General features: G+C 47.9%; 1 protein-coding gene across 1 annotated transcript; it reads right to left on the bottom strand.

The window, feature by feature from the left end:
- Positions 1 to 1,039: 1,039 nt before the first annotated feature.
- Positions 1,040 to 26,599, bottom strand: LOC115096258 (vacuolar fusion protein MON1 homolog B-like). The gene is made up of 6 exons (XM_029610765.1): positions 26,485 to 26,599; positions 25,344 to 25,448; positions 23,905 to 24,885; positions 13,672 to 14,470; positions 4,855 to 5,002; positions 1,040 to 4,276 (listed from the first exon to the last, which is right to left on the bottom strand). Exons 2-6 carry the CDS (start codon positions 25,426 to 25,428, stop codon positions 4,040 to 4,042), a joined length of 2,250 nt encoding a protein of 749 aa, XP_029466625.1. The 5' UTR covers positions 25,429 to 25,448; positions 26,485 to 26,599; the 3' UTR covers positions 1,040 to 4,039.

Genomic DNA, 26,599 nt, shown 5'->3' with positions numbered 1-26,599 from the left:
TAATATGTTTGAAATGCTCTGCCCAACCTGGGGCTTTGGGACATTTTTTGGGTTCATAGTTTGTAGCTCAAAGATTTCAGAGTAAAGTGTTTTCTTATATGGGAAAGTCATTAGGTTTTGTTATTTACTGTACTCCACCATTGGCTTTAGATGACTTTCCCCCTTTTTCTGGGAATAAATATACAAAATTATGGCTACAAAAAGGATTGCTAGTAAGGGGGGAAAAACCATTTGTCATTTTTGAAGGGTCTTGCACTATTTAAGCTTTGAGTATTGGAGGAATGCACTCCATAGTTTAGTCACTCCTAATCTGAATTTTTGTGACTTTGGTTTCCTTATCTAGAATGTGTCTCATAGAGCTAGGATTTAACTTTTAAATTAACTATTCTAGTAGGCTTTCTTCTCTTCTCGTATATGTTAGAATATAAAGGTTCAATTCCACATACTAGCCGCTAAGTGGGAGCAGGGAGGTGGGGTATAAAAATTGTGTATGTATGCATTATTGGAAATTACTCATTATTACTTAGACATATGTTCAGAACCAGCCATGACTATGTCTATTTTGTTGTAGTTTTGTTGCTGTTCAAAAGAAAATATTTAAACAAATTGTGCCCAGGGATTTTCTATTTCTCTTTGTTGAATCTGTTTAAATACTTGTTTAAAAACAAGCCCATTGGTGAGGACAGCATAATATAGCTCTGCACATCAGCGGGCCCTAGCCTGGGGCTGAGCAGCTTTATTTATTTATTTTAAGCAGTAGCTGAGGATGCTGCAGTGCACGGAGGTCCATTCTTCATCTGGGCTTGGCAGGTTCCGTACAGTATTATCTCTGGCCAATACTTACATCAGTTCAATACGACAGCACAGCCAGCAGTAGAGCCACTTTGCTGTGTGGCAGATACAAGCACTAAGGTAAAGAAACAGCACATTTTCAGCTCACCTTTCAAGTGAGAGACAGTGCAGCAACTTGCTGATGTCATTAAGTACTTAGAAGTCAGAAGCACGACATGTAAGGAGAGGACTCTGACTTGCATCATCACACTGTGCAGAATAAATGAGTTCTGGTTTTATTTTTAAACATCATTCATATGTACTTTCCATTCTCAGTACAAGCAAGAAAAATAAACATTTTTTTTCCTTTCACATACAGGATTGGCAGTACTGGTCCAGCCCTTGTAACATTAAAACTTGATGCAGTGCATAACCTCTTCCTTCTGCCCCTCTCTCTCCTCCCCATCTCCCACTATAATTTCCAGAGAGCAAAAACAAAAAGTTTTTGAAGAACCATTACCTACTTAAATCTGTACCAGGGGGGCACAGCCACATTGATTTTAAATACTTCTAACAAAAATGCACTATTCATTTCACCCCACAAACAAAATTAAGAGACTGAACCCCCCCCAAAAAAAAACAAAAACCCTAGGTCTTTTCAGCTTGGAGAAGAGACCGAGGGGGAGATAAGAAAGAGGTTTATAAAGTCATGAAAATAAATAGGGAACAGTTTATTTACTGTTTCATAACACAAGAACGAGAGGACACCCAAAAACAATTATCAGGGAACAAGCTTAAACACACACACATAGGAGCAGTACTTCAGTCATCCAATGGCACTCACTGGCATAGGACATGGTGGAGACAGAGGATAAGCAGGTTTGGGAAGAGACCCAGGGTTTCCCAAACCTGTTCTGGGACCCCCACTGCCAGTTGGGTTTTCAGGATATCCACAATGAATATGCACATCATGGAGACACAGTTTATGCACGTTACCTCATACCTATTCAGTGTGAGTATGTTAGAAACCTGACTGGCTGTGGGGAAGCCCTGGATTAAACAGAGCAGGTACAGTGCTGCCCAGGTGCCCACACATCCAGGAGGGAGAATTTTTGGCCAGTCCTGGTTTTGAACTTCCATCCCAATACAACATGGTAGCCTAATTTGACTTTTAGCCATTGAACTCAGAGCTGCCAGTCACATAATATATTATGAGAGGACTGTCAGAAATCCAGGACTGTCCTGAAATTTCCCTCCGCGAACTGGCTAACTTGCAGTTGTAAAGTGTTTAAGAGAAGATTTGGATTCAGTGTACCCCCTAAACGAGTAGGCAAATCCAGCCCCGGATTGCCACAATCAGGTCTGGTTTTCAGGATATTCACAATAAATAGGCAAGAGGTAGATCTCTGCATGCACTGCCTCTACGATATACAGATATATGCATCTTCATTGTGAAGATCCTGAAAACTAGACCCATTTGTGGCACTCCAGGACCAGAGTTGCCCACCCCTGCCCTAAACACCATGACTGCTGGAAAGTGGAAGGATGTGGGACGGACGACACATTACCTCCACGCTTCCACTGCTTGCCCTGGCACAGATAGGATGCTAAGCTACAGCACATTTTCCTCCAAGTCAGTCCGATAACTTTTTCATTTAAAAGGGAGGGGGGGGGGGGAAAACAGGAGAAATGTAACAATATTCATTTAATCAGCAACCCTATCAGTGAATTAAATAAAATATTACAACTTTAAGGACACTCGCTACACGTTTGGGGGGGGGGGGGGGGGGGAATCTAGGTTCAAGACAGACTTTCCACCTCCCATGTCTGCGGTTGGCTGTAGCTCCCACCATGCAAGATGTCCCATGGCAGCTACGGCGAGAGGCGTACAGCCTCAGGGAAGGGTAAAGGAGTTCTCTGGCTCACAGAGAGCACACGAACTCTTGTCTGGATTGAAACCAGTCCCTGGCCTCTCCCCTCCCATCTCAGTCCTGTGCAAAGGGATAACAGAGTCATACCATTCAAGCTGGACAAGAAAAGGGGAGACACAGGGGAGGAGATTCGGTGACCATGCCCCTACATAAACTTCCATTACTGGCTCTCCACTCTTGCCAAAAAGGCATAGGACTGTCTTGAGCTGACATCACCACTGGCTCTTTTGAAAAGCAGAGCAGGGAAAGCACAATGGGATTGCACAATTCCACCACAACAGGGTGAATGTTCAGCTTTCTTTCCTGTAAATAAATACACTTCTCATTCAGAATAAAATATAAAGAGAGCTTGCAGCACCTGCTCCCAGAAACTGTTTTTTTTTCCATCTTGTTAAGCAGCTGTCACAAGAGGATGGAGGCCATGCCAGAGCCATTCTATCACACCAACTGGCCAAGGAGGATCACCCAAACATCCATTCTTTAACTGGTAAACCATGCCAGAAGAAACCAGTTGCAGAGGAGCAGGAGATTAAGGGAGGGTGGGGGGTGATTTTTTTTTTTCCATTTGGCAAGTGGACACTTGCCTAAGACATGAGAATAAAATGACCCAGCACTGCCTGTACCAGGGCTTTGGCATGCACCAGTGTTTGCATCAGTGGTCAATTACAACAACTTGTGGTATCTACTTTTCAAGATATGTGACAGAGAAAGACTGGTGACCTGGAGTTTGTGAAAACAAATTTGTAAAAAAACGAACCCATGAAAACTTAACTCCAGTCTCATCCCATTCCTTCTCACTATTGATTTTCTTCTCCATGTCCACTGTTGAAAGTCTGGAGGGGAGTTTCTTTCATGACACCATTGAGATCACATACTGGTGAGTTCTATGTGCAACAAGCAACAGTGTGCATATTTTTAAAAAAACGGCTTATATTAAACAGTAAATCAGAGGCTGATTCAGCCTAGAAGTCCACCTTCAGGCCAGTAGAGCTGATGAAGACAGGAGCTGACTGTGTACTCACAAGGGTCCACAAGGGGACAGAGACAGCACTGTAAAAACAGAAGCCATGGTGGGGGAAAGGCCCAAACAGGGTCACAGCAGGAGAAGCAGAACAAGAGACAAAAGGAAGGACAGAGGTGAAGGAGGTGCAAAGACCAAGCTGAGATAGGGAAAAAATAATAGACAAAGCAGATGGAGAGAGAAATGTAACAGATCCAGGCGTAACATTACAAGGCAGCAGTGAGTGGAAAGAATCCCCAACACAGTTGCCTTCTATGGCATTTAGGGTGTCTGAGACAATGCCGTTGTGTGGTCTTGGCCAAGGTTTGATCCATTGCTAGAGACCTGAGAAAAACCCATTCTCGCCCCTAGCAGTATCGGTCCTGTCCCCAGCACGCCCAGCCTTTGCCCCCTTGCTGGGGGCTGGTGTAGTAGAATACTTGGGAGGGTAGCGAATGAAGAGGCGGTCCTCCTCTTTCTTCAACCAGTGTAGCAGCTTGGTGACCACACTAATAGCCCCAGCCTTGGTCACAAGTGGGCTGAAGGAGGTGTACAGTTCAAACTTGCTGGTTACCTAAAGCAGGACACAGGAGAAAAAAAGAAAAAAAAAATGGTATCAACCACCACAGCCCCAGTTGGGTTGTGTAATGTAAAAAGGCCAGCTGCCTTTCCCTTGGGCTGGAATTAATGGGTGTGGTGTTAAAGAGACCGGCCTCTCCTGCAGGCTGAAATCTGTGCACGTGTGCGGAGCTAAGGGAGACCTGCCTTCCTCTTGGGTAGAATTTGTGGGGCAGAGTTAAAAAGGAGACCTGCCTTTCCTTTCAGATTAAAATCTGTGGGTGTAGTTCAGTGGCAACATTACTTAAATCGCGTTAAACTGGTTTTCCCATTTTACTGGATTACATACGCTGAACAGAATTCTAGTCTGACAGGGAGGGATCCATTTTGCTGGCTGGTGATGCCCAACAATGACTTCATGTCTTGCTCTTTGGTGTAACAGCACATCGGCTGCAGGAAAGCCATACTGGTCATCGAGCACACATTATGTAAAACGGGCTCAGCAGCATTCTGGAGAAACCCTAATGCCGTAGGTGTTATCAACCTGCCACACGATTAAGAGTCTGTGTTCTATCAGACATCATTTCTCCTCACCCATGCAAGCAGCGTCTCCTTCTCTGTCATGTGATAAATAAGCCTCAAGGGGCGAGAGGTGCTGTGAAGGCGGCTGTGTAGATAGCGGTAGAGGTCGAAGAGTCGCTGGCGCTCCTCCTCCCTAGCATATGGGCCTTCGGTCTCAGGGCTAAGAGAGCAAAGAGACAAAATACAGAAACATAGAAATGATGGCAGAAAAGAACCAAATGATTCATCCAGTCTGCCCAGCAAGCTTATGGTAGTAACTTCTGGCTACACAAGCCACCTTTTTACTTATTAGTTTCCCAGACTGTCAAAGTCAGGGCCCTTGTTGGTTGCTGTTTGAGTCCAATTCCCCGTCACCTCTTGCCACTGAAACAGAGGGCAATGATGGAGTTGCATCAACAGCATTACTGGTTAAGGGTCGTAACCTCCACACCAGCAAGTTACCACCATGCACGCCTTTCTTTAAGGGATCCACAAAGAGAGATTACAGATAACTGAACCCTCAGCCTTTCCTGCTATTTCATGGCTGGATGTGTTACAGGGACCCTTGGGCCACCTGCAGCACAGCTATTATTAGAAGTAGGCAAGATGGATGACTGCCTGCAGAGCTAGGCCAGGGGTCAAAAGATGCCAGGCCACCAAATCAGTGGCCTAGACATGGCCCCTGCGGCCACACAACAGCAGACCAGCTACATCAGAAAGGGATCCCCTCCCCCAGCCACTGGCCTGTTCTGAACAGTCCCTTATCATGGTAGGTTGGTTACAGAGACAGTCAGGTCCTGGTGTTTTAAGCTTAGAGACCTTCATTTCAGTTTGTATTTTATTTTTCCCTTGATTTTATCAGTATTATAATGGACAGAAATGGGAGAAAAACCAGAAACAAAATGAGTTCCCCCCCCCCCCCATTTGTTAAAATAAATATCCAAGGAAAATAAAATATAAATGAAAGATCCTATTTAAGCTTTATTAAACCAATAGTCCAGGGGTAGGCAACTCCAATCCTTGAATGTCACCAGCATATTTGATTTTTAAGAGATCCACAATGAATATATGTGAGATATCTGCATACAATGGAGGCAGCATATGCAAAGATCTTTCATGCAAATTCATTGTGCATATCCTGAAAACCAGTTTGTGGTACTCCAGGACTGGAGTTGCCAATCCCTGCTATAGAGTGTAGCAGAGTGGCCTAGTGTAGTTTTTCCCAGTCTACTTTTGGAGGCACACCTAGCTAGTCAGGACTACCATACTGAATATCCATGAGAGATTTGCATACGCTGGACACCCAGTCTATTCAACTATCTCGTGCATATTCATTACGGATATCCTGAAAGCCCAACCATCAGGTGTGCCTGTGGAAGAATTGGAAAACACTAGCTTAGTGGTTACAGTAGTAGGCAGAGAAGCAGAAAATGATTCTTCCAGTGGTGTTCCTTATGATCTTGGGCAAAACACTTCACCTTCCACTGCCCCAGGTATATAAAAAAAAAAAAAAAAAAAAAACCACTTAGATTGTATATGCCCTCTAAGGATAAGGAAATAACTACTACATGCTTTCAGATCATAGCATTACCATAGTACATAATCTGTGATCTGCAGTTCCACTTTAAGGAATGGTTTCCCTCTCAGCTATTTTCATATCCTTATTTTTCTTTTAGCCTAAGGAGGACAGTCATCCCTTCTTTTTGCTCTTCTATCAAAGCACCAAAACCAAATGGTTACCCAACACAATCCCAGCCAAGCCTGGGATTACTAAAATATAAATAAAGCAAAAAATATTTTAAAGATCTATACAAAAAAACAAACAAAAAAAAAAAAGAACAAACTAAACAAGCAACAAAAAAGTGAAAAAATAAGGCAAAAGGTTTTTGATTGGTGCCTAAGTTATCTAAATATATTTCCACTGTTGATCTCAGCTTAACACCAAGAACCAATCTTACTGCTGCAGACAAAAAAAGAGTTACTGAAACTTAAATGACCCACTAGAGTGTACCACCATAAAGGTGAAATACATTTTTTTTTCTGATTTGAACAGATTCCAAAAACAGCATTAGTAGAACTTAAGAGGTTGGGATGAGGGGATCAACAAAGTAACAATGTCACAAATATTACGAGGGCCTTAGGAAGACTGATGGAATGGACTGTGTGGGAAGACTCATCACCGAGCAATGTGAGCCAGAGAAGATTAAAAAATGAGTGAAAAAAAAAAAAAACAGACTGGTGCCAACTGCTGTGCACGGGGAATCGAAACATACCCTGGATACCTGGAAATGGCAAGGTGACAGAAGCATCACCATGTAGCAACACTGAAAGCATTCCCCCCACCTCTCTTCAACAGAAGCTCGTAGCACAGTCATTTTGGTTTTTCATTAGCTTCCTACGAACTGAATTTACCTCGCTGTGAGCCTAAGTTAACAGCACTTCTTCCAACTCGAGGGAAATCTTTGCGAAAGCATCAATGGTAAGACCCTAAAATGAACCTACCATCAAACCTGAGCCATAATAATATTTAATGATCATCTACTTAATCTCATTTTACTTACTGTCAGCAGATAAGGAGCTCTTGGCCCAACAGGGCTGCTCAGCTACCTCCCCCCTACTTACTGCTAGGTCAGCACAGACCCTCCACATTCTCCACTCATCACCATCTGTATCCACCCCATGCACACATACCTTCTATCATGGCCTGGCTACCATTACCATCTGTAGCTGGCCATTCCAGGCACCTACTGTCCTCTTAGTATAGAAGCATTTCTTCTGAGCCTTCTTCCAACTTCACATCATGGCTTCCTGCTCATATCTATTATCATTTCGTTTTATTTGTATTTTTCATCATCCATATCTTTACTGACATGCAAGATGAAATGCTGTATTTTTCTTGGTGTTATAGAAATGCTTACTATCAAAGTGTACTTTAGAGATTATGAAAGGTTTTAAAATAAAATTAGCTGGGCTGATGCGCAGCTACTAACACTGTCATAGGCAGGCATGCATGAAAAAAAAAAATTAGCACTGTAGCAGGTCCTAACAGATGTCTAAACACAAGGCCTCTTATTACTTAAAATCTGCATCCCCAGAATGGATTTTATAAGAAAATTATTCCTTACCTGCTAATTTTCGTTCCTGTAGTACCATGGATCAGTCCAGATGGTGGGTTATGTCCCCCGTCCAGCAGATGGAGTCAGACAAAGCTTCGGAGGGTGCTGCCTCAAACCAGTGCACCCTTTGTAAGTCTTCAGTATAGAGAATATCAGAGCAATAAGACAGAGAAGGATGGATCAAGATAACCAACCACACATGACTACGAATCAAATATATGTAACTGATAACCAAAGAACTGGTGCCAAAAAGTGAACTTGCAAAAAGAACTATGGAACAGCCCCTTAAACAGAGAGGCTAACACAGGATTAGATGAAACAGAACAGCGAAGTCAAAGGAAAGTCGAGCAGTAAACCCCAATCGCCAGAATCCTTAGGAAGGGCATCTGGACTGATCCATGGTACTACAGGAATGAAAATTAGCAGGTAAGGAATAATTTTCTTTTCCCTGTACGTACCAGGATCAGTCCAGACGGTGGGATGTAACAAAGCTTCCCTACATAGGGTGGGCCTTTGATAGCCCTGCTCGAATGACTGTTGCCAAAGTAGCCAGAAGTCTGCGACTGGAGATGCAAGCGGTAGTGCCTTGCAAAGGTATGCAATGATTTCCAGGTCGCCGCATGACAGATCTCCTGAGAGGAGACAGACTGGCTTTACACCCAGGATGCCGCCTGAGATCGAAGAGAATGCGCCTTGACACCCAAGAGGGGTTGTCGACCTGCCCCTATATACGCTGTCATAATAGCCTCTTTGAGCCATCGAGCGATCGTTGTCTTCGTAGCCTTGGAATCTCTCTTTGGGCCAGACCAAAGGACAAACAAATGGTCCGACAGATGAAAATCATTGGTGACCTCCAGGTAACGGATCAGTATGTGCTTAACATCAAGTTTGCTGAGATCCTGTGGATCGTTGGTGGAGAAAGACGGAAGTTCCACTGATTCAGATCAAATGCAGAAACCACCTTGGGCAGGAATGAGGGAACTGTGCGCAAGGAGACCCCAGAGTCCGTGAAATGGAAGCAAGGCTCCCTGCAGGACAGCGCTTGGAGTTCGGAAACCCGGTGGGCAGAACAAATGGCCACCAGAAAAACAGTCTTGAGGGTGAGGTCCTTGAGAGTGGAGGCGCGCATAGGTTCGAAGGGAGGGCTGCCCAAAATCCTGAGGACTAAGTTGAGGTTCCAGGAGGGACAGGGGGCCTGAACCGGGGGCCTCAGGTGTTTCACTCCTTTGAGGAACCGGATGATGTCAGGGTGAGAGGAAAGCGGAGGTTCTTCCTGGAGGTGGACCAGGGATCCAAGAGGAGAAACCTGGACCCTCAGGGAGTTGTAAGCAAGGCCCTTCTCCAGACCCTCCTGAAGGAACGCAAGGATCTGAGGCACAGAAGCAGACCACGGCCAAGCAGCCTGAGAAGCACACCAGGATTCGAAGACCTTCCAGACTCGTACATAAGCGATGGAGGCTGAGGTCTTCCTAGCCTTGAGGAGAGTCGAGACTACGGCCTCCGGGTATCCACGGCGTCTAAGTCTCCGCCTTTCAAAAGCCAGGCCGCAAGACAAAAGCGATCTGCCTGGTCGAAAAATACTGGACCTTGATGCAGTAGGCGCGGCAGGTGGCCCAGGTGTAGAGGACTGTCCACCGTGAGGTTGATCAGGTCCGCGAACCAAGGACGGCTTGGCCATTCCGGTGCCACCAGGATCACCAAACCTTGGTGGATCTCTATCCTCCGGAGAACCTTGCCCACTAGTGGCCTCGGGGGGGGGGGGGGGGGGGGGGGAACACGTAGAGTAGGAGGTGACGTGGCCAAGGAAGGACCAGCGCATCCACGCCTTCTGCGCCGTGCTCCCTTCTGCCACTGAAGAACCGTGGTGCCTTGGTATTGTGAAAAGTAGCCATGAGATCCAGGTGAGGGGTCCCCCAACGATGAATGAGGAGCTGCATCGCCTCCTAGGAGAGTTCCCACTCTCCGGGATCTAAACGTTGTCGACTCAAGAGGTCCGCCTGAATGTTGTCCACGCCCGCAATGTGAGAGGCTGCCAGTCGAGAGAGGTGGACCTCCACCCATGACATCAGCTTGTCCGTTTCCAAGGAGACATGACGACTTCTCGTGCCCCCCGGCGGTTGATGTACGCTACCATGGTCACGTTCCAAGAGGATCCTGACCGCCTGATGCCGCACGAGGGGAAGAAAACGTTCCAGTGCCAAATGTACTGCTCTCGTTTCCAGGCGATTGATTGGCCACGCGGCTTGAGACTTTGTCCACTGCCCCTGGACTGAACTAGTCTGGCACACTGCCCCCCAGCCGGATAGACTGGCATCCATGGTGACCACCACCTAGTCTGGAATGTCCAGGGGCATTTCCTGCGCCAAGTGGAGCGGGTCTAGCCATCAATGCAGGCTGTCTCTGGCGAGCTGGGGGAGTGGGAGGATGAGCTAGTACTCTTGCGACACCAGTTTCCAGCGAGAGAGTAACTCTCTGTAGCGGACGCATGTGTGCAAATGCCCAGGGTATGAGATCGATAGTGGATGCCATGGATCCCAGGACCTGTAGGTAATCCCAAGCTGTGGGAAAGGGAAGACAAGAGAAGTGCTGAACCTGCCCCTGGAACGACTGGGCCCGATCAGGTTGCAGGAAGAATTGGCCCATCGCCGTGTCGAAGCGCACACCCAGGAAATCCAAAGACTGTGACAGAACAAGACTGCTCTTGACGAAGTTGACAATCCAACCGAGGGATTGAAGAAGCTGCTCAACCAGGGTGACCGCCGCATGACCCTGTGTCAATGTCTTTGCTCTGATGAGCCAGTCATCCAGATATGGGTGAACTAGAATTCCCTCGTGTCGGAGAGCTGCCGCCACGACCACCATTACCTTCGTGAATATTCGGGGGGCGGTCGCCAGGCCAAAAGGGAGGGCTTGGAATTGGAAATGCTGACCCAGAATCTTGAAGCGGAGGAAACACTGATGCACTTTGAGGATGGGGATGTGAAGATAAGCCTCAGTCAGATCCAGAGAGGCAAGGAATTCCCCCTGATGCACTGCAGCGATCACTTAGCGTAAAGTCTCCATCCGGAAATGAGGGACCTTGAGGGACTTGTTGACCTCCTTGAGATCCAATATTGGACAGAAGGATCTTTCCTTCTTGGAGACCACAAAGTAGATCGAATAGTGGCCTGAGCCCACCTCCGTTGGTGGTACTGGAAGGATGGCCCCGAGAGCTAGAAGTCTGTCGAGAGTCTGCCATACAATGAGCTGCTTTTGAGGTGGTCCCCAGGGAGAGAAGAGAAATCTGTCTCTTGGGGGTCGAGCAAAATCCAATGCATAGCCGTGTCTTAGGATGTCTAGTACCCACTGATCCGACGTGATCCGGACCCACTCCTCGTAGAAAAGAGATTCGTCCCCTGATCCTGGGGGTCGGGGAGTAGGTCAGTCTGGCATCATTGAGAGGACTTGGAGGGAGCTACTTGGGCTACCCCGTCCCTAGTTGGTCTATGGCCTCGAAAGGAACGAGACCAAGACTGAGATCTGGAAGAGGGCATCCGAGGCATCGTCTGTCTGGTGGTGCGGAAGCGGCGTTGCCCGCGGAACCGACTTCTGGAGGGATTAAACGATCTCGAGGTTCGCAGTCGATCTTCCGGGAGGCGATGTACCACATTCTCTCCAAGTGACTTGATGATCTGGTCCAAATCATCCCCGAAAAGGAATTTCCCTTTAAAAGGAAGAGATCCCAACTGTGACTTGGATGAGGAATCTGCCGACCAGTTGCGGTGCCAGAGGATACGTCGCGCCGAAACCATTGACCTTGCTAGAACTCTGAGGTCATACAGGGCATCTGCTCCATAGGCTATGACCGCCTCCAGACAGTCTGCCTGTCTTGCTTCCTCTGGCGGTAGCTCCTGAGAGGTAAGGAGTTGCTGTACCCAGCGAAGTCCCGCTCTTTGCGCAAGCGAGCTACAGATGGCCGCTTGGACTCCCAGTGCGGAAACCTCAAATACCCTTTTGAGATAGACTTCCAGTTTCCTGTCCTGCAGGTCCCACAGAGCCGTGCCTCCCGTGACCGGAATGGTCGTACGCTTCGTGACAGCAGATACTGCGGAGTCGACCTTCGGAATCTTTAAGTAGTTCTAAGAAGTCCTCAGGGAGAGGGTACAGTTTATTCATTGCCCTGCTGACCTTTAGTGAGGCTTTGGGCGCATCCCATTCCCTAGCCAACAACTGCAGGAAGGTAGGATGGGTAGGAAAAGCCCTGGTCGGAGGGCGGAAACCCGCCAAGCACTGGGTCCCCCTTCTTCCCCGAGGTAGTGGGTCCCAGTGGATCCAGGGGGGCTCAATGTCCAGCTCTTGGAGGATATGTGGAATGAGAGCATCCAACTCGTCCCTCTGGAAGATCCAGAGCACCCTCGGGTCGTCCCCTTCCATCTGGGCAGCGAGCAGGGGATCATCCAGTCCAGGATCTGGGACCAAGTCCACCCCCCCCACCCCCCTGCAGGGGGAAGAGCGAGACACACCCGGGGGGGGGCCCCCCCACTGGGACCTGGACTCTCTGGAGGACTCCGGGAGGAGTATCAGCTGCCCTGTGCACCTTGGGGGGCGGAGGCCCTGTTGCGGAATCCGGAGGCTGGGACATTCTTGCCAAATATGCATTGTGCATGAGGAGCACAAAGTCCATGGAAAATGGAGGCGGACCCGAGGGGGCAAGGCAGAAGGATACCCAGGCGGTAAATAGGGTCCCAGAGGCAGAACCGGTGTTAAAACCGGTGGTAACAGAGCAGCAAGATCTTCCAAATCCTCTCCTGAGGACAACGGTGCAGCTGGCTCTGAGACCAAAATGGCCGCTGTTCCCACGCGAAGCATAATCAGAGCCGGCCCCTACCTGTGAAGACGCGCTTGACCGCGTGAAGAAGGACGTCCCGTGGGCTGCCCTCCCCACCAGGGAGGCACCTCGTACAAATCCCCTCACGGGAGAGCCTCGATCCCGGCTCCCCGCACGCTGCACATTGAGAGCCCTCGGCATGAGGGCAAGGTGGGGGGGGGGGGGGAGGAACCGCGAGGAAACACAGACAGTGCCGCAGGTAGCGGGAAAACGCCTCCGCTTTCAAGCTTACCGGCCCCGAGGAAGCTTGAGCGCCAACAGAGGAATGTTACCTCTCTGCGGTCAGCAGCCCCAAGGAATGCGCTTCTCGGGGCTGCGGGTTGGGACACGGGGGAGGGGGGAAAGAGGTTGAAACCTCCAACATGCACCCCCCAGAAAGCTGGTTCGAGGAGAACCTAAAGGAATGTAATAATAAAGTCACAAAAAAAACTTACCCCATAAAACCAATAAGGAAAAGAAGAAACCAGACAGAGTGAAAGAGCAGATCTGTCTGCAAGTTAAAGCAGTATAATCATTTTTTTTTTTTTTGGTTTGGATCAAGTTATTTAAAAAAGTACAAAGGAGAAAAGAAAGAATAATTCTCTCCATATACTGGGGAAGCCAAGGTTCCCCTGCTCCTATCTGCTGGAGTCAGAAAGATACTGAAGACTTGCAGAGGGTGCACTGGTTTATGAGGCAGCACCCTCCGAAGCTTTGTCTGACTCCATCTGCTGGACGATGGATATAACCCACCGTCTGGACTGATCCTGGTACGTACAGGGAAGTTCTGCTTTAAATAAAAATATATTCATCCTGGTCCCTACAAAAAGAAAGACTGGATCACCACTAGTCACCCTCCCTCCGAAGCTCACCTGCCCCATGCCTCACCTTGTGAACTGGGCAAGCTGTTTGTAGTTGTCTGGAATGTCCATCGGCTTGTACATAAAGTGCCAAAGATCTGGGATCCCCACCATGGCAGCACTGTAGGAGTGTCCCTGCAGGCCGTCCGTCAGGGCCTGCAGGGAGCCTTGAGTCCTCATGATCTCTTCCGCCTTCTTCTTGCAGCCGGACACGGAATAGAAGGACTCTTTGTCTGTGGAGAGCAGGATGAGGCAGACAGTGCACGCAGGGTCCAGATAGGAGATGTAGGCATAAAAATAACAGTCTGGGTTGAAGCGGGGCAGGCAGATGGGGGTCCAGATCTCGCCAGCTTGGAAAGCGGAGGAGGCCCCAATAAGGTTTAGCAGGAGGTGGAGATCAGCAGGATCAAGCCGGCAGTCCTCAATGATTGCCCTCTCCTGCACAATGGTGACCAGCTGGGAGCGGGCCACCAGAATGGAGAAGACTAGGTTAGTGGTGATGGCTTTCTGCAAGATACTGCTGAGGGAGTCCCGCAGGGAGGCTGGCAAGGCCAGACACTGCACAGCCCCCAGCAGGAAGCCTGCATCCCTCTCTAACAGGTCCAGCAGGCTGTCCAGAATTTTCTCAGAACCTGCAAGGAGCCGGCGCAGATCATAGTTCTTCTTGCGTTCAAAAATGCGGGAGATGCTGGCCTGGGTTAACATGCTAATGATCTGATAATAGACGTACATAAGCTCCCGGCGCAGCTGCTGCTCTGACTGTAGAGTGCGAGAGACTGAGACCAACACAAGCGGACCCTGCTGCAGAAACACAACCTTCTGGTCAGCTACAGATTGGGAAATAGTAGAAGACAGAGAGAGAGGGATATCAGCAATGCAGACATACAGTTTAACAGATGACAGACAAATGAATTTAACTTCTACTTTACCTGGAAATTAGAGAAAAACAAAGTGCATGAAGAAACTTTCAACTGCAGTACATTCAACAGCCAAGAGGTGGCGCCAGTAGTCCATGAAAAACCAATGTAATAAAGTCGTGCCTGGCTATGTGCACAATTGTGTGCATAACTTTTGTTCCAGTTAAACAAGATGTTTATCATACAAACTATGAGTTCAAATAAGTAAAAAATGTGTAAACAAATTAGTGTTCCCTACAAATCTCATTTTAATCAAGGCATTTATTCCCCAATGCAGAGAGGTGTATAGTCTTAACTCTGGTTTTCCTAACACTCAGGTCGATACAGTAGTGCGCTCCAACGAAGCGCACTGTAAACCTGCTCTTGGACGTGCGTTTTCCCTTACCCCTTATTCAGTAAGGGGCGGAAAATGCGCGTCCAACCCGTGGCACCTAATAGCTCCCTCAACATGCAAATGCATGTTGATGGACCTATTAGGTATTCCTGCGCGATACAGAAAGTAAAATGTGCAGCCAAGCCGTACATTTTACTTTAAGAAATTAGCACCTACCCAAAGGTAGGCGCTAGTTTCTGCCGGCACTGGGAAAGTGCACAGAAAAGCAGTAAAAACTGCTTTTCTGTGCACCCTCCGACCTCCCAAAGGGTGAAAAAAGTAAAAAAAAAAAATTAAAAAAAATTAAAATGGGCCGGCGGCTGTCGGACCGAAAACCGGACGCTCAATTTTGCTGGCATCCGGTTTCCGAGCCCGTGGCTGTCAGCGGGTTCGAGAACAGACGCTGGCAAAATTGAGCGTTGGCTGTCAAACCCGCTGACAGCCGCCACTCCGGGCTAAAAGGAGGCGCTAGTGTCCCTAGCGCCTCCTTTTGCCTGTTTCTACTGCACCACCTAATTTAAATACTGAATCGCGCGCACCAGCGAGTGGCTGGTGCGCGCGCCGGGAGAGCGGGCGTTCGTCCGCTCTCCTGCGGACTTTACTGAATCGGCCTGACTGTAAATCTAACTCCTGGTCAGAAGTGGAGTAAAGTTCCTGGGGCTAGTATTAGTCTATGGGGCTGAATGTGGAGTTCAAGGTATCTGGGGATCTAGTATTCAGGATTTTTTTTTCAATTGAAATTTTATTAGAAAATGATCATCATCATCATCATCATCAAGAAACTCATCCTTTACAAAATCAGTGCACCATCAAGAGTAACAAATAGGCAGGATGGAATATAGATCACAGAAAACAAGCCAAGACTTAAAATTAAATCTCTCTCTTATTCCCTCTTCCCCATCAATGACAATGAATAAATGAAAACTGCAGAGATAGGGAAAGATGCCCATCGTAGGCAGCATCCGAGGGAGCTTTATCTATTCAACCAGTGTACATAGGGATTCCAGATCGTCTCAAATCTCAAGAGAGTATCATGTTTGTGGGCGAGTTTCCCCATATAATGAACTCTCTCAAAATGAGAGCACACCAAGGATAAAGAAGATACAGAAATTATCTTCCACTAAAACGCCATTTCACATCGGGCAGCTATGAGTATTTGCAAAATCAAAGACTGAATGACACCACCCATATTAGGCCCAGGAAGACCTAACAGATAACATTTTGGATTGCACTGGATGGAGACTCCAATGACCTCAGAAACCAAACCCTTTATCACCTCCCAAAACATGCAGATCTCTGGGCATCCCAACCAAATATGGTAAAAGGACCCTGAGCCACCACATCCGCACCAACATCTGACATCTATAGAGGGATAAATCTTATGAAGACTTTAGGGATGAGGTACCAACAAAATAGCTCCTTATAACCATTCCCCAACAGTAGAGAAGAGACAGAAAGGAAAAATGGTTCTTACCTGCTAATTTTAGTTCCTAGACTACCACAGATCAGTCCAAACTCCTGGGTTTTGCCTCCCTGCTAGCAGACTGAGTCCGAGAATAAAAGCTTTACTAACACTGCCTCATAACCTAGAGTGCCACTTGTAGCCCCTCAGTATGACCTGTTCACAAGTCAATATAAGAATAACTATAATAACTGAGACCCTCAACTCTATGGAAAACTCGTTCCAACAACATTAAGCAGAAGATCACGTAACTAAACTGCCATGACGAACAGGCTTTACTGAACAGACGGGGTTCTGGACTGATCTGTGGTGTTCCAGGAATGAGAATTAACAGGTAAGAACCAATTTTCCTTTCCTTTTCATATCTCAGATCAGTTCAGCCTTCTAGGATGTACTCAAGCTCCCCTATACTGGGCAGGAAGATGATAGCCCCGCTCATAATACACTCTCTCCAAACCCCTCAGAGTCCAGATCCCGTACATCCAACCAATAATGTCTGTAGAAAAAGAGTGTGTAACGACGTCCAACATATTTATTGTGAAAAAAACAGCTGACACAGCCCATCAGATTGCCTGTCATGTAAGCCCTTAGACCCTCAGACACCGGACGGCCTTTACAAATATACACCGAGCTATTCATGTCCTCTAGCCATCTTGCAATAGTAGCCTTGGATGCTTTGGCCCATTCCAAACCAAAAAACATGATCCAATCTCCACAAACTATTAGTCATCTAGAGATACCTTAACAACCCTGCCAGATATCCAATACACAAAGTTCCTTCATGTGCGACACAGACAAATCCAAATTCAGAAAAGTGGGAAGTTCCACTGTTTGACTAAGATGAAAGACCGAAACTACCTTCGGCAGAAATGAGGGCACCGTCCTCAAGGTAACCCCTGAGTCCGAAATTCTCAAAAAAGGCTCCTTACATGACAAAGCTTGAAGTTCCGAGATCCATTTGGCAGAACAAATTGCCACCAAGGAAACCACCTTCAACGTAAGATTCTTTATAGTAGCCCTTTGGAGAGGCTCGAATGGCTCCACACACACATGCCTTTCAAAACCACATTAAGACTCCGGGAGGGACAGAGCTTCTGAACCGGAGGACGCAAATGCTTTGCTCCACGGAGAAAACCCACTGCACACAGCAGACAGTGTTGTTCCATGCACCTTGCCCCAGAGGCACCCCAGAGCTGCCACTTGAACTCTGAGGGAATTGAAGGACAACCCCTTAACCAAACCTCTTTGCAAGAAAGTACGAATATTCGCTACAGAGGCTCGCATAGGAACAACACCTTGCTCCAAGCACCAATCCTCAAACACTTTCCAGACTCTCACATACACCTAGGAGGTGGAAGCCTTCCTAGTTTGCAAAAGAATAGTAATAACCTCCTCAGAGAAGCCCTTGTCTCTTAAGCGCTTCCTCTCAAAAGCCAAGTTGTGAGATAGAAGCGATCTGCCTGATCCGAAAATATGGGACCTTGTCACAAGAGATTCGGCAGATGAGCAAGCCACAACAGGCTGTCTACTGCCAGATTTTCCAGGTCTGCAAACCAGGGCCTCCAAGGTCACTGGAATCACATCTCCTTGATGGACCTCCACCTGCCGCAATATCTTGCCGACTAGCGGCCACGCCGGAACACATGTAGCAGGACGTCCCTCGGCCAGGGAAGAACCAAGGTATCGACTCCTTCTGCCCTGTGCTCTCTTCTGTGACTGAAGAAATGGGCCACCTTGGCATTTCTCTGTGTCGCCATCAAGTCCACGAGTGGCACGCCCCATCTGGCACTGATGAGAGCCAGCGCCTCCTCTGACAGCTCCCACTCCCTGGGATCCAGTTTCTGATGGCTGAGGAAATCTGCCTGTACATTGTCAGACCTTGCTATGTGAGAAGCCGCAAGCAACGCCAGGTGACATTCTGCCCAGTGAATCAGCTCCTCAGCTTCCTGAGCTACCGCTCAACTTGTAGTACCTTGCCGGTTGATATAAGCCACAGTAGTCGCATTGTTGGACAAGATCCTGACTGGACAGTGCACACAAGAGGAAGAAAAGCAGACAGTGCCAACCATACTGCTCTCATCTCTAGGCGATTGACCAAGACACCTCCTCTGGCAACCACTTCCCTTGTACCCACTGACATTGGCAAACAGCTCCCCAACCGGAGAGACTGGCATCTGTGATGACCACTGTCCACTCCGGGACATCCAAGTCCACCCCTCGACACAACTGGTCCCAACCAAGCCACCATGAGAGACTGGACCTGGCAAAATCTGTCAGCGGAAGCTGAAGATGAAATTATTCTGACAACGAATCCCACTGGGAAAGGAGCGCCATTTGCAGAGGCCTCATATGGGCAAACGCCCAAGGCACAAGTTCCAGTGTGAACCCATGGAGCCAAGCACCTGTAGGTAATCCCAGACCCTGGGCATCTGGCTTTCCAACAAATGCCAAACTCGCAACTGCAACTTAAGAATGTGCTCCTCTGTCAGAAAAAACGTCCCCAACTTGGTACTGAAACACACTCCCACAAACTCCAACTGTTGAGACGGGACGAGAAGACTCTTGGTCCAATTTACTATCCAGTCAAGCGACTGTAAATGCTGAAGTATCAGATCCACTGCTTGCTTGCAGTGGTCTTCAGACTTCGCCCGAATCAGCCAGTCTAGATTATGGGTGTACCAGTACCTCCTCTTTCCAGAGGGCTGCTGTGACCATCACCATCACCTTGATGAAAGTTCTTGCAGCTATCGCCAATCCGAAAGGCAAAGCGCAAAATTGAAAATGCATGCCCAGAATAGAGAACCTCAGGAACCTCTGATGGTCGGGCTGGATGTCTATATGCAAGTACGCCTCAGTCAGACCAGGGATGCCAAGAACTCCCCCTTGCGCGCCGCTGCAATAAGAGAGCAGAGAGTTTCCCTGCAAAAACAAGGAACTTTGAGGGCCTTGTTGACACTCTTCAAATCCAGAATGGGATGAAAAGTCCCCTCTTTCTTTGGAACCATGAAGTAAATGGAGCGATGAAACATCCCTTGTTCGTTTACAGGCACGGAAACAATGGCTCCAAGTATCTGTAGTCGATTTGAGTGTTTGCTTTACTATCCACCGCTTTTCCGCTATGTGCAAAGGGAGACCATAAACCAGTCCCGAAGGGGACTAGCAACTTCTAAAGCATAACCTTGTTCTACCACGCTTAAGACCCACAGGTCTGAAATGATTCTGGCCCACTCCTCATAAAACAGAATCAGTCATCCCCCTATAAGTGGGTCAGAGGAGCGGACCAGCCTAGTTTCATTGTGCTGACTTAGCTCCAGGACCACCCTGTCTGGAGCAGACTCTACTTTTGTCCCCAAAAGGACTGGTTCCAGGATTGCTGCCTCCCCGAAGCTAGTCTCTGCCCACCAGAAGACAATTTGCCTGTTCCCCTTGGAACCGCACACACTCAGAAGAGGAATACTTTGCCCCTCTGAGTTTATACTCAGGCAGCTTGTGAACCTTACTGTCCCCAAGATGATTTCTCAGCTACTCCAACTTCTCTCCGAAGAGCAGTTTCCCTTTAGAGGTAGCGCTTCTAGCTGAGACTTAGACGAGATATCTGCCAACCAGTTTTGTAACCACAGCAGCCTTCTTGCTGAGACTGCCGACATCATGGTCCTAGAGGACGTCCGGATGAGGTCATACAGCGCATCCGCGCCATAGGCCACTTGGCTTCCAGCTACTCCTCCTGCTTCACCTCCTGAGAGGACACAGACCTGTCAGACTGCAGCTGTTGGACCCAACACAGCCCCACTCGAAGCATGAAACTGCTGCAAACTGCAGCCCGAATGCCAAGCACCAACACCTCAAAAATCTTTTTCAGATGGACCTCAAGCTTCCTGTGTTGCAGGTCCTTTAAAGATGCAGACCCAGCCACTAGAATAGTCGTCTTCTTAGTTACTGCCAACATGGCAGCATCTACTTTCTGCACCCTCAATAGCTTCAAAGTGTCCTCGGGTAAAGGATATAAATTTATCACCCGGCCCACCTTCTGTCCGGTCTCCGGAGTGTCCCACTCCTGGACCACCAACTGCTTAACGGACTTATGAAAAGGAAAAGTCCTTGCTGGGCCCCGTAAGCCAGCCATAACCCAGTCCACATCCTCCTGATCGGATCCTTTCTCCAGAAGCTTGATCCCCAACTCCTCAAACATGGGGAATCAGGTGTCCTAACTCTTCCCTACGGAAGAGCCGAACCAGCTTCGGATCATCACTAACAACTTGCTGGCCTTCCTCGTCTTCCCATATTCCTAACCCCCTCCCAGGGAAGTATCTGTCCAAAGAGTGCCGGACCAAACCAGGACGTCACCATCAGAACCCTCTGAGAATTTGTGTCGTCCCCCCCACCCAGCAAGGGCTCTCCAAGGACTCGCTGAACCCCGGTAGCCTCCAGTCTGCCTGCAGTTCTGGATCTCTTCTTGGGCCGAGACTCAGTAGAAACATCAAGTTTGGGTCCATGCTGCCCCGCAGATTTTCAGACCCTATAAGCTTTGTACATCAACAGTACAAAATCCACAGAAAAGGAGGCAGAACTTCAGAATCCTCCCCCAGGTGGTCCTCTGCTGCCTCTGCCTGGCCCCCTCCCAAGCTCTCTGGGCTCGTGCGGGACTCCAATCAGCCAGGGACAATGAGGAAGGGAAATCCCCCTCCCCCTGCGGCCTCAGTTTGAGCAGCAAATGTGGCCAAGATGGCTGCCGTTCCCACACCAATGGGAAACGGCTCCAGGTACTCCAGCGATGCCTGCACAAGCGCTGCCGGTCAGACACCCTGCCCCCGCGAACATGTCGGAATCACCCTCTCCCCCGGGAGGCAGCGGAAGCAGTGGCCACTGCGTGCGAATCTCCACAGCCATGCGGCATGCTCCCCCAGCAACTGCCCGCAGGAAGAACGCTGGAGAGGAGCACACAGAAAAGCCTTCGAACGCCGAGCCGCACTCCGTGAAAAAACCCTCGCCCCGGACAGAAGGCAGAACCTTTCCCTGGCAAGTCCTTGCAACTCTTTTTTTTTTTTTAAATAAACTTTAAGAAGCAAAGGAACAAAAGAGACACTTTCCTGTTCTAAAGATGGGCAGCAGGCTCCTTCAATCCTCCTGGGGCGGAGGGAGCTGGGTCCACCGGCTTTCTGCCCCCTGCTACTGGGACAGAGCACATAAGGCTCCCCAACCCCCTGCTCATCCACCTCGAGACCTGAAGGAATAACCCCACCAGGGCCTGCCATCCTCCTGGGAGGAATTAGAACTTTTTTTTTTTTTTAAGTTTAGTCAAGAATGCAGGTATGCACACCTACCATCTGCTGGAGACAGAGAAATACTAAGGGACTGCAGGAGGCACGCTAGGCTATATGGCAGTGTCATTTAAACTGTCTCCATCAGCTGGAAGCAAGGCATGAACCCAGGAATCTGAAATGAGCTGGGTACGTACAAGGAACTACTTTCGAAAGCATCAAAAGCTCAAGTGTCTCCTCCAGTAACAGGTACAACTTTGCCACAGTCTCAGAGGTATCCCACTCCCTGACAACCAGCTGCTTTACCAACTTGTGGAATGGAAAAGCCTTAGCCAGACCTCTCAAGCTGACCATGAAGGGGTACACCCCTTCCTGGTCCAACTCCATGTCAGGAAGTCTGATGCCTAGCTATTTAAGAAGATATGGAATCAAGGGCCACAACTCTTCCCTACGAAACCACCGGACCACCTTAAGGTCATTCCCTTTGGTCACCATCATCTCTTCCAGATCCAGATTAGAAAAGTCCTGAGGAGACTCCAACTCCCGAGATCCATCCGGCAAAACATCATCGCACTCGGAGTCCTGAAACTCATCCATGGGACTGCCTCACTGTCAAAGCCAAGCACCCTCCGGATGATGGGTGATGTCTTTCTGCAGGACTTGTATCACTCTGCAGCTGACCCTGGGTATGAGGGCACTTCTCCCCTGCTGCCTTTCTAATCAGATATACTGTTTGGAGAAGTAACACAAAATCTGAAGAAAAGGACTGAGAATCCTCCAAATCCTCCTGCATTAAGGCCTCCTCATCTTCTAAGGCTTCCACAGCCTCTGCGTGACTCTGCACAGCAGGCGATAAAGAGGAGAGGAATCCCCTGCCTACCAGGAACCTCCTGTGCTGCTGCAACTGTACTCGAGATAGCTGTTACCGCACTCACGGGAAAAAGATGAAGGCAGCTCCCGACAACCTTGTAGGCCTTTTACACAATGAAACAGAGCCTGTACTGGCCAAGCTGCCTTTTCGCCCGGACAGCAAGCATGCACACAAATTTGCATGGATGAGACAAGCGTGTGTATCCCCCCGCACGAGTTGGCAGGCCTTGCCCCAATCCTTGGCTGGCGCCATGTGTGTCCCACATGCGCTGCCTCATCACTCGCCACGGTGGTCTCAACACTGGGACCCCCAGTTACCGCCAGTTTTCACCTATGTCTGGTGTCATCACCGATCACTCACAGAGCCAGCCAAAGTCGAGAAACCCTCTCCAATCCACCATGTAAAATGATCAGGCCAGTCTTTTTTTTTTTTTTTTTATAGATACAGACAAAAGTACTTTCCTGAATGCTACAGAGTGGCTACTGATTCCAGAGGGCTCTCCAGGGGATCAAGGGAAATGGATCACCAGCTAATTGAACGCCCCTCAGTGTGTAGGGACAAGCCAGCACCAAGGGTCACCAACCCCATATTCATCCACCTCAACCTGAAAGTTTTTGGGTTTTTTTAACTCCAGACTGCAGGCTTTAAACTTCTACCATCTGCTGAAGACAGAGAAATACTGAGGCACTGCAGGAGGCACTCTAGGTTAAGTAGCAGTGTTGGTAAAGCTTTTCTTCTCTTTCTCCATCTGCTGGAAAGGAGGCAAAATCAGGAGTCTGGACTGATCTGGGGTATAAACAGTAACTGCTCACAATATGTGATCCCAGGATGTCCCATGAATAACCATCCCCAAATGCCTCTTCCAAGCAAGGACATGAGTGGGTTTAGTTCTTATTCAGCAAAGCATACATTTTTTAGATGAACCCTGCAAATCTATCTACTTTGTCACAAAATCTTGCCTCTTCTATACTCTGGATTTATGTGCGCTAAACACTTTTGTACGCACATTTTCAGGTTAGCACTGTTTCACTCCCAATGCATTAGCATACCATTAGCTTACTGCATCAAGAATTCATTCTTTTCATTGTAGGAGTTAAAAAAAAAAAGGCACAGTGAAGTTCAGTGCACATTTTTAACTCACTTATCACATCATATTCAAAAGTATTCAAAATTATCTTCTCCAGGTTAATAAAAGTAGCATGATTTATCACTGGTTCCCCTCTGTATAACTGACGATGTACAACATTGTGTAATCCTATATATTGAAAAGTATTTTTTTATATTTCCAACTGTTTAACTGCTGATATATAATACTGCGTAACTCCATGGTGCTGTACATCACTACTGTGTGGTGCTCTCTTAGTCTAGGTTGAGTATTACCTGAGTATATGGACCGAATGCAGTTGTTTCCAGTCTGCACAAAGCTTACTAGTGCCATCATAACCCCCATGGTTGATGAGAGTGCCTCCTCATTCCCATACCGTGAATAGATCGGCTTCCCAGCCTCACTCAGAACAAACACATGCTTGCGGCGAGCACGCCACCCTTCAGCAGTCACATCATCATCTCGATGTGCTGTTACTACCACTGGGGCAAGCTCCTGAGTTAGGCTCCCGCTTCCTACCAAAGTGTGCTGGGTGAACTCATTAGAATCCTCCAGGGTATTGTCTGTAGAGGCTGAGTCTGAGAGCTCCCGGTCACTGGAGTTGTCTCTGGTCTCACTCAAACTCTCTGCAAGATCCTGAGGCAGGATCCCTTCAGTATCAGTATCTTTGGATGTGCTTATCTGGGGTACAGGGACTGCACTGCCTTCAGCTTTCTCAGGTGTGATCAGGGGCACAGGGATGCCATTGCTCTCAGCTTCCTCGGGTGTGCTGATCTGGGAAGTCAGGGTCTCTGTAACCTTGGCATCCTTGGGTGTGCTCAGTTGGGAACTGGGGGCCCCTGTTATGTTGGCTTCCTCAGATTTGCAATTCTGGGGCATCAGAATAACCTCATCCTTGTCAGGCTCATTACTGAAAGCTGCTTCTTCCAGCTGGTTGTTTTGGGGAACTGAAGTCTCCTTTGGCAGAGTCAATTCAGAACTTACTTCCACAATTCCATTGTTTTGGAGCACCCCTTCTACTTCAGCCTCAGGCCTACACTTTTGTGGCACAGGACTGCACAAGGTAGAATAGTCATTGTCTTTACAAAAGTCAACTTCAAAGGAAGCAATATGGGTTGCTGGGGGGTGCTCCGTTTCCATTCCCTGAGGGACTTGATTACAAGATACTAGGATCCCTCCTGTATTTGTTTCTTGGGGCTCACAATTGAAGGATGCATGGGGTTGTTCCCCCACAGTGGTAAGATTTCCATGAGCACCTGGAGAGCAAGAAGGAAAGATCATTAGTTGCAGGGGCAGGAAAGAGCAATGAAAGGGCATCATGAGCTGCAGTAGCACCACAAAGAAGTGGCTCTTATTACCATCTGAATACAGTTATGAGGGTTACTTTCTCTGGAAATGCTGGTCACATCTGCATTATGGGTTAAGAGACACCACTTAGCTTGCAATGCTAAGTTTCTATGCCTGTCAGGGAAGACATCTTGAAAAGAGTGCTAAAAATGCGATCACACATGCACGCATACTAGCATCTAACTGATCTATAAGTGTGATCAACAAACCAATCACAGACACAATTTCACACAAATGTTCTGTCCATTCGTGATGATATTTCCATATCCTTACTTAAAGCAGTTACTCTCTCAAAGAAGCCAAAAAGATTACATGAAGTATCCTTGCCAAAAAAAATAGTTTCCTAACCAAGCTTTTGGCTCCTCACCTCGCTCTGCTGAAAGACTCTTCAGCCATTCCTCTGAAGACCCCATCTCTTCCTGGTTTTGTACATCGGGACTCCCAACTTCCATGTCCACATCCCAACCACTACCTGCATAAAAGAAATGAGGAGACTGAACATATTCTTACGAGCCAGTCATGTGATCTTTAAAAAAATAAATTTTGCATTAAAAAAAAAACCCTCCTCCAAAGAAGGAACACTGCTAGTCAAAATGCAAACGTGATATGCATTTCCCCCTTACATCTTTATTTATTTATTTATTTATTTAAGGTTTTTCTATACCGGCATTCATGAAAGCGTTCACATCATGCCGGTTTACATGAAACAGGGGTGTGAAGAACAAACCAAGAACATAACTAAACGTGATGAAGAGATGCAGTTACAATTAACAGGGGCTGTAAACTGGGAGGAGGAAAAATAGAGAGAGAGAGAGGAGGTTAATTATATACAATAGTACAGTATATATACATAATCCGAAATATATAGTTGCTGAGTGGAGTCTTTAATGGTTGGCGTGTTAAGTGAATAGATCTTAAACCCCTTCCCTCCAAAATCACTTTACTAACCAGATCTCAGGAATTCTGATAGGATGGCCTGAATCTGTCTAAGAAAGTGAAGAGGAGACTTGTTACTCAGTTTGAGTGTATTCCCTAGAGGTCGGGCAGCAGGAGGCCACAGGCCCCTGTGCACCACCTTGAGGAAACAGATGTTAGACTTGTCAGCCTGCCACTAGGAGACCGGAAAATGACTCATTGGGATTAGTGTAAATCCGCTGTCCCGGAGATCCGAGGCGAGACTCTTACCTTTCGTGACGGGTTAAAATAAACAATAGAAATGAAGCACAAAGAATAAAAGGTTGATTCCAAAATTAATTGTCAAACCTAGCTCTAACTCTTGCCTCGGAACCTGGGAATTGCAATGAGAGATTACCAGCACAATAAATGAAACGTAACTGCAGGAAAGAGAAAGTAAAGCGGCCTGGTCTGGCGTGCCCCAGCTGCTGAGCCTGGGCTGTTTACCAACAAGCGTACGCTACTGCCCCAAGACTAATCCCTGCAAACATTCTCCTTGCTCCATGAGCGGCGAACCTCCCGGGACGGCTTACTGGCGCACTACACGCACTTACCGGCGCGGACTGGACGCGCTGAGGAGCCCCGCCACCACTCCCTCGCCGGCTCCCTCGACCTTTCCGCTCTCTGCGAAAACCCGACACGACCTGACTTTGCGTCACTTCCGGCAAA

The sequence above is a fragment of the Rhinatrema bivittatum genome, chromosome 1, assembly GCF_901001135.1.
Source record: "Rhinatrema bivittatum chromosome 1, aRhiBiv1.1, whole genome shotgun sequence".
NCBI lineage: Eukaryota > Metazoa > Chordata > Amphibia > Gymnophiona > Rhinatrematidae > Rhinatrema > Rhinatrema bivittatum.
Note: the sequence above shows the minus strand (reverse complement) of the source record. Positions and strands in the feature narration are given on the sequence as shown.

Coding starts and splice junctions, on each gene's coding strand:
- LOC115096258 (XM_029610765.1), bottom strand. CDS start 25,428: ATGGAAGTTGGGAGTCCCGATGTACAAAACCAGGAAGAGATGGGGTCT. Junction 24,886..25,343: donor GAGTCTTTCAGCAGAGCGAG/GTGAGGAGCCAA, acceptor CTTGCTCTCCAG/GTGCTCATGGAAATCTTACC. Junction 5,003..13,671: donor CAGCTTGCCCAGTTCACAAG/GTGAGGCATGGG, acceptor TTGCTCTCTTAG/CCCTGAGACCGAAGGCCCAT.